Below are 7848 nucleotides of genomic sequence, written 5' to 3'. Positions count from 1 at the left end.
CCCAGCCACCGCTGCAGCTGGTAGCTCCGGCGGTGATTTAAAGGGCCCAAGGCTCCCAGCCGCCACTACTGCAGCCAGAGCCCTGGGCCCTTTAAATCTTGATTTAAAGGGCCATGGGATTTAAAGGCCCCGCCCCTTCTGATCGAGGCCACACCCCTTCCAGTTGAGGCCCCGCACCCCAGCTCAGGGGTAAGTCCTTTAAGTTACTTTCACCTCTGCTTCTGGGGCACCTAGCATTGGCCACTATTGGAAGATAGGATACTGGGCTAGATGGACCTTTGGTCTGACCCAGTATGGCCGTTCTTATGTTCTTAGCTAATGCGGCTCGGTTCCTTCTAACAATAACTAAAGGTTATATATTTAACACGGGAGATGCAGGCACATAATCACTCAGTGGTATTCACACCAGGTTCAGTGAACTGTATGTTCATTCTGGGTCAAGTCCAAGGTAGGTTGTGCTTTATTCTCCTAGCCTCCTGCTTTATCCCTTCCATTCCTCGGCCTCTGACCCACATGCACCTTCTTGCCTGGAGTTTAGGACAGCGCCAGACACTCTGTCACCTTTCTGCAGCAGCCTATCCTATTGTACAGTGTCCCGCCCACCTCTGGTTCATTACGGCCTGTATTGATCCATGCTGCAAGGATGGGTCCATTCATTCTATGGACTATGAAGGACCCAATAGCCTGGGGCAGGCCGGAGTGCTGGGCTTTGACAAGGAACTGTCCAGTAAACAAAATCCAACAGCCAAATTCTGGGCTGTTACACCATGAACAAGGGGGAAAGCACACCCAGAATTCAGCCCAAGGATTCCCGGTCTATATCACACGCATTGTCTCAGTGGCTAAAACAAACAGAATTAAAAAAAAAAATCAAATAGACTTTTCACTCTTATTCCGCCCGTTTATTTGCTTCCATTGTTTTACTCTCCACTGGAGCAACAAAAGCAGACCGTAGCCAGTTTCTTGCTAGTTTCACCCCCCCAGGTTTGCATATGCCAGCACAAGCCTGCAAAGTTTGCAAAAACAGCCCTGGGGAGTGTTTCTAGATCCATGGATTGGAAGGCCAGCCTGCATTAGGATCGGCTAGGCCAAGCTCCTGTATCACAGGAGCCAGAGAATCTCACCCTGACTGAGCCCAGAGTCTGTGGTTGAACCAGAATGTAGCTTTAGGGTTTAGATCCAAGCCAAAACCCAAGAAATAGCACAAACCTGATCTCCTTGAAAAATATATTTTTTAAGAAACCCATCCAAACATTCCTATTAAATAGGAGGTTTTGTAAAACTTTAAACAAAATCCCCACACGCTCAAAGCCCTACATCTTGGCCCTCAGTGGCCCAATAGTGGCTCTTTCAGATGTTTTCCATGCCAGCCATGTATCAGTAGGATCCAGATGGCTTGTCAGTTACTGTAGCTGCATTATCTGGGCAGTCAGTGCTTGACCTGGCAAACAGAAGTGTTTGGCTGCTGGTCTCGTTTCCAGTTACTGTTCATTTCCTTGAGAAACGTCTCACCCACAGCCCCTCCTGCTGACTGCGGTTCCTGCCCACGGTACTAGGGGGAGCAGTTCATGAGGGGTTTTTTTGGGGGGGGGGGTGTCAGTGCCCTGCTGCATCACTCTGTATTGGCATTGAACAGCAGGGGAGAGGAGCTCCTGGGCTCACATATTTGTGTCCCCAAAGAGAGAACAGGGGGTCTGACCCCCAAAGAATAAGCAATTGTATCAACTGGTTGTATACCAAGTTCTTGTGTATTAATATACGTCAAGCAGGGTCGTTTCTGAAAGCTGGTAATGCTCTGCCCTGGATGGTCAGTAGGAGATCTGTATCCAGGCTCTGGCTAGGAATGTAGGCGGGGCTGTATGTGTAGAACACTGTACTTGTAACCGGGGTGCTATGGCAGCACCTCCTCACAGCAGAGTGGAGCCGCAATAGGGCAGGGAGGCGCACCTCCCACGCTAGCTGTTCACACAAAACTAACTCCACACCAGCCCTGAGGATGAGTTCTGGGTGGCTTGAAAGCTTGTCTCTCTCCCAACAGCAGCTGGTCCAGGAACAGATGTTGCCTCATCCAGTGTGTCTCCACGCACCTAGCATCCTACGACCGAGGGAAAGACAACGGCTTTACAACTTTAAAGTTAATAGAAAGCCATTTAAACTGAGAAGAAAACCCCAGTCTTGGAACATTAAGGCAGGAGTTTCCCCTCTCTGTGTAACCATGAATGACCATAGTCTGAGAGAAAGAAAACCTTGTTAGAAGGGAAGGGGGTTGAAGTGAAGGGCCAGCATCTAAGCGGGGTGCTGTCCATGAAACACGGGATCCCCTCTACAACACGGGGCATGCAGGGAGACTGTTCAGAGGCAATAGGTAGTGATATTAGAGAAGGGAAGTTAGCTCCTAGAGAAGCGTACAGCCAGGGCCGCGCCTTTATGTTTATTTTCTGTGTAACTCGGCTGTTTGCTTCCTTGACTATTCCATCTTTGAATCTAAACAAACTTCTTGTTGATCTATGCCCCATGCAGGTCTCCGGTGGGCATCCTGTGTGTGGCAAAGTGAGCTGATAACCTAGGGCAGGTTTCACCCCTGCAGGGGTGCCAAGCCAGAGGGGAAAGTCCCGGTGTCTGGCAATTAAGAACTCAAGCAGATGGATCTGGCGGGAGTTGGGACCGGAAGGGCTTGTTGGGGTCACCCTGCCAGGAGTAACTAGGCTGATGGAAACCAGGGTGAGACCTTTTTGCTGGCAGGCTGGCTACTGGGGTCAGAGCTCTGAGCCATAGCAGCCTAGCATTAAGGCATCCAAAGTCACAAGGCAGGCGGTGACAGAACCCCATACTGGTCTGGGTGATCCCCAAAACGTCACAGTCCTCCATGCACAAAACCAGAGGGCTCCAGAATTCTGATTCCGTGCAATCTGACCGAGTCACAAGAGGCCCCAGGGCACCACCACCCTGTGCCCTGTGCCTTCCTCCGTGAAAAGTGGGTGGCTGGGATTTGGTGGTGGAAGTCCCCACTGTGCATCGGTGTAAATGACGGCCCAAGGTGCAATGCACGGGCAAAGTGAGCCCAGCATGTATTTCAGGAGGGGGGCGGGGATACAGCCCATTGTCCCAGTTACCTGTACAGCTTGGGGATGGCATGAGCAGCCGTCTTGCGCACGTATGGAGACATGTCTGACGCCGCCTCCTTGATGGCCAGCATCATGATGGGCACTATGATGGGCACCCGGATGCTGGAGAGAACCCGCAGGGCACTGGCCCGGATCAGCTGGTTGGGATCCTGCAGTGGGGGGGACATGGAGGCAGCTCCAGGAAGGCTTCACCGCGGAGCGCCCTTCCTGACTCAATCGGGGCAGGGTGAGGGCCCTGCAGCACCCGAGGGTGCCAGAGGGAAGCAGAGGGGTTCGCTTGGCACTGCACTGCACACTTGGAAATTGATTCCCTGCGAGGCGAGGCTCTTGCTCATTAACACAGATCTGCAATCCCTCTGGCCAGTGCCCCCTTCGGATCCCAGGCCTAGCTCCCGAGGGGTGGGGGGCGGGATTTAGCTGGAGTTGTGGGTGCTCAGCACCTCCAGGAACCAGCCCCCCAGGATTATGGTGGCCCCACGGGGCGGGGGAGAAGTGAATGGCCAGGGGCCCTGCTGCAGTCTGAGCACAAGGGCCCCAGAGCAGAGCTGCTAGGGACACAAACCTGGTACCGGCTCTTTTGATCTCACCCCATTCTCTAACCCCTGCCCAATCCCACAGGAGCCCCAGGCCTCCCAGTGCCAGAAGCTGGGCCTTCCCCATAGCTTCTCAGAGGCAGGCGTCCCTGGAGGGCCCCCCACCCACATAGGGCTTTATACCAGGACCCTTTGGGGAAGGTGTGAGCAGCTGGGAAGGGGAGGAGGGAGCGCACTCCCCCCCATGCAACCCACTGCTTTGGCTCTGCCTCCGCCCGCCCCCCCCCCCCCGGATCACAGCCTCACACCTGACCCAGAGCCCAATAACCCCACATGCTGAGCTCTGCCAAGTGCCTGGAAAGGCCTGGCTGGGGTGCAGCGGCCTCTCTGCCAGGGGCCCCTTTGAGTTCTTCTACCCGCTAGTGTCCAGTGTAGCACTGGACCCCCGGATCCACATGGCAAAAGCACAGACCATCCACAGCAGGGCCAGCGCTGGCACCCACCATCAGCTCTCAGGGACTGGACTTCTAAGGGCCTGTGCCAGCTGACTCGGGCTTGGGCTAAGGGGCTATTTATGGGGTGTAGGTGTTCGGTCTCTGGGACCATCCCACCTTGCAGGGTCCTAGAGTCTGGGCTCCAGCCTGACCTTGAGGCATCTGGCACAGGCCAGCGGCAGGTTTTAACTGCACCATAGACACACCCCGAAAGGCCCCCAGCTTTTCACCATGGGGCCATCCGGTTCCAGCCTCCCCTTGTGCCTATCACTTCATTCTGACCAATCTGCACCTCCAAGAGGAAGCGGAGATGCGGACAGGTACTGTGGGGGCAGCACTCTCTCTTCCTCCACAGCAGCACCCCTGGGAGCTGGGCACCAAAAGGGCACCGGATATGGAGGGGAGAAAGGCAAGGAATTGCTTCGAACATGCCTGTGCACCAGAACCCAGCACAACCAGCCACCCCCTGGGGCCAGCCTCGGCAAAGCACTTCGGGATTAGGCACTGCCCGGGCTCGCTTTGTGGTGCTGCAGTGACATGCAGAGCCCACGCCAGGCTGTGCCAAGGGTGAAGGGGCAGCAGGTTGTACTGAGGTGGCACTGGGATGGTAACACATGGGAGTGGGATGGGCGGGTGCCTGCTAGGGAGGATCCTCAGAGAGAGCGCCCCAGTTTGTCCCTTGTTCTCTGTCAGTCCAACTGGGAGAGGCTGGAGTGCAGCTTTGGCGTCAGGAGTCGTGGTCCATTGTTGCAGGTGGGATTAGGGTACCTGTCCCTGACCTCACCCATAGCAGGTTGAGCTGACAGCCCCGAGACCTGTATGTGTGGAGCGCATGGATGAATCCAGACTGCAGCACCATGGGCCATTAATGGGGCGGGGGGTCTCACTAGGGACTGTGTGGGGGCTGCTTCCTGGGGCACTGGGTAACCCCAAATGTCAGGGCTGCAGCAGCTGCTGCTCAGTTGTGGCATTGCTAACTTTCCAGCAGAGGCCCCGTTTGGCCTCCCAGTCTGCTCCCTTCCTCACTTCCCCCCATCTGCTGGTCTTCCAGGGGGGCTGCGCTGGGGAGATTCCAGAGGGTGACTCTCAGATCAGCTGGACAATAGGAGCCAGAGAAGTGTGTCCGAGTCTCACTCCGGGGAGGGTCCCCAGCGCTGGGGAAGGTTTATAGTTAGAGGGCCACAGCAGGATGCCCAATGTTTCTTGATTGCCTTCAGTCTGGGCGCGAGTGTGTGGGAGTGCAGGTGTACAAAAGCCCCTCCATGCAGAGGGCCTGCTCCATGGCCACAGGGTTTCCCTGCCCCTGGCTCTGTAACCTAAGCCCAGGCAAGACCACCCCGATCCCAGCAGTGAGCACCAGCAGAGCCATCTACTGCCATTGCTGGAAAACAGGTGAGACAGTCCTCTCCTGCCTCGGTTTGGGGCAGCACCATCCCCCAGCCCACCGTCAGCCCCTGAGGTGCCCACACTCCAGTCCCCACCCCCTCTGCCCGCGACCCCTGACCTTTAGTCCTCGCTGGAAGGTGGAGATGGAGAGCAGGGCCAGGTCCTGCTGTTCTTCCGCATAGCGGACCAAGTAGACGTACACCAGCTTCTTCACCTGCCAGACACACGGGCAGAGACCGAACCCTGTTAGCCAGGCTCCAAATCCCGCTCCACCCCGTCTGTTCCCCACCCTCATTGCTTCCTCCACTGCCACGCCAGGCTGCCATCCATGCCAGCAAAGAGGGGTGATTGCCCCCACATCTAGAGGCCCAGGGTATCGAGGCGGGGGGCAGAGGCAGGAGGGCGTGAGCTTAGAGGAGCGGGGTACGAGGGATGTCACAGGGAAGTTCTGCTAAGCAAGCTGAGTGCATCACAACAGCTGCTTCTCCCAGAATCCTCTTTGCTGCGGCAGGGTCTGGGCTGGATTCTGGCTCCTCCTGCAATCCTGGGCTGGGATGCCGTCCCATGTCCATCTCTCACCACGTGGCCACCCTGCTGCCCAGTCTCGGGGTGCAACAACCCCACAGCCCTCCAGGCAACCCCACCTGGCCATCGCTGCCGCAGAGGGCAGCAGGATCCCACTGGGTGTTACGGGGGCCCCTCAAAGCCAGCTTGCCACTTAGCACAGGGAGTGAGTGCTCCTATATGGGAGCAGTTTCCTGCCCTGGCATATGTGTGCAGATCAGACCCATGCAAGCTGCAAGCAACCCCCTGGCAGGTACCGTCCCTCCCAAATGCTGCCCCCTGCTGGCTCGCAAGTTGCTTGCTGTGACCCCGAAGGAGATGCTCACCTCAATGTTCTTGCAAGCCACGTTTTTGACGACAGCTGGGAAGAGGTCGGACGCATTCTTCCCCCTGGCGATCATCTGGGGATGTGAGAGAGGAGACTGTGACCCAACAACATATCTGCAGGCATCCCAGCCTGCGCCCAGCACCAGGCTGTCAGAGTGCCGCACACATACAGCAGCACTGGGGGGAGAACCCAGGAGCTATGGGGCCAGACACATGGGCCACCACCACCTGGGCTAGAAAGCAGAACCCCAGTAGCTTGGTGTGTGTGTGTGTTTACAGCACCGAGCACACTGGGGCCCTGATCCATGATTGGGGCTCTGAGGCTCCATCACAATACCCATGATAATAACAGCAGTATGTGGCCTCACAGCCCCCTCTAGGACCCCCACCACTAGAGGGCATGAGTGCCCAGACACCTGATCCGCTCCGAGCCCCTTTAGCAGAGAGCAATGGGGAACAGCCAACAGGCTACAACCAGAGGAGCTGGCTGCTGCCCAGCTCTAGAAAGTTGGAGGGTGGGGGGTGGGGTTACGAACATGGTGGGAGGGATAACAGAGCAGCGCGGTCTGGGGGAACGAGCCCAGGACTGGAAGCCAGGAAGGACCAAGTTCTATTCCTAGCTCTGAGATCGGCTCACTGCATGATCTCAGGGAGGTTTTTTTCTCTCTGTGCCTCAGTCTCCCCATCTGGGTACGGGGATGATGATTCATACGTGGCGAAGGTTTAAGGCCAGAAGGGACCACCAGATCCTCCAGTCTGCTCTCCTGTGTCTCACACATACACCACCCCACACGGGCACACTAAACCCACCCTCCGAAATTAGACCAAGGGATCACAGTCCACAGGCACCTAGATAGTATGTGCCACAGGCAGAGAACAGGAGCGACCAAGGGGCACCAGTACCCGAAGCCCCCTCAATCGCAGGGAAATGGTTAATGAGATACACCCAGGTAATCCTGGCAAGTGACCCGCACCCACACGCTGCAGAGGAAGGTGAAACCCTCGAGGTCCCTGCCAATCGGATCTGGGGGGAAATTCCTTCCTGACCCCCCCATGTGGTGAGACCCTGAGCATGTGAGAAGAACCAGGCAGCCAAGCAGCTGAGAGAGACTGTGCTCGTGCCACCTCAGAGCCTGGCCCACCCCGCCTAGTGTCCCCCCTGCAGCTTGGCCGTCCCTCAAGTTTCAGAGGAAGGAGATCAAAAAACCCTCCAATACCCAGAATACAATGTGTGGGGGAGAGACCCTTTCTGACCCCTGCAGGTGGCTATGTGAAGCCCTGAAACATGAGCTTTGGGAACAAATGACAGTGTGGAGGGAAACTCCACAGAGAGGAAACTGAGGCACAGCGGGGCAGTGACTGGCTCAGGTCGCACAGTGACACTGTCACTGCTGGGGCTGGGACTCAGGAGCTCCTGGC

General features: G+C 56.6%; 1 protein-coding gene across 2 annotated transcripts in view; it reads right to left on the bottom strand.

Moving 5' to 3' along the window:
- Positions 1-7848, bottom strand: part of AP3B2 (adaptor related protein complex 3 subunit beta 2) — a 64479-nt gene that overhangs the window by 28443 nt on the left and 28188 nt on the right. For both annotated transcript variants that reach the window (XM_029910793.1, XM_026648210.1), the window contains exons 3-5: positions 6429-6503; positions 5657-5752; positions 3114-3274 (exon numbers count right to left, since the gene is read on the bottom strand). In XM_029910793.1, coding sequence (XP_029766653.1) covers positions 3114-3274; positions 5657-5752; positions 6429-6503 — 332 coding nt within the window. The remainder of the gene's footprint in view (positions 1-3113; positions 3275-5656; positions 5753-6428; positions 6504-7848) is intronic.

The sequence above is a fragment of the Terrapene carolina genome, unplaced genomic scaffold (genome assembly GCF_002925995.2).
Source record: "Terrapene carolina triunguis isolate 2854851 unplaced genomic scaffold, T_m_triunguis-2.0 Scaffold67, whole genome shotgun sequence".
Taxonomy (NCBI): domain Eukaryota; kingdom Metazoa; phylum Chordata; order Testudines; family Emydidae; genus Terrapene; species Terrapene triunguis.
The sequence above is the reverse complement of the archived record's forward strand: the minus strand, read 5'-3'. Positions and strand labels throughout refer to the sequence as shown.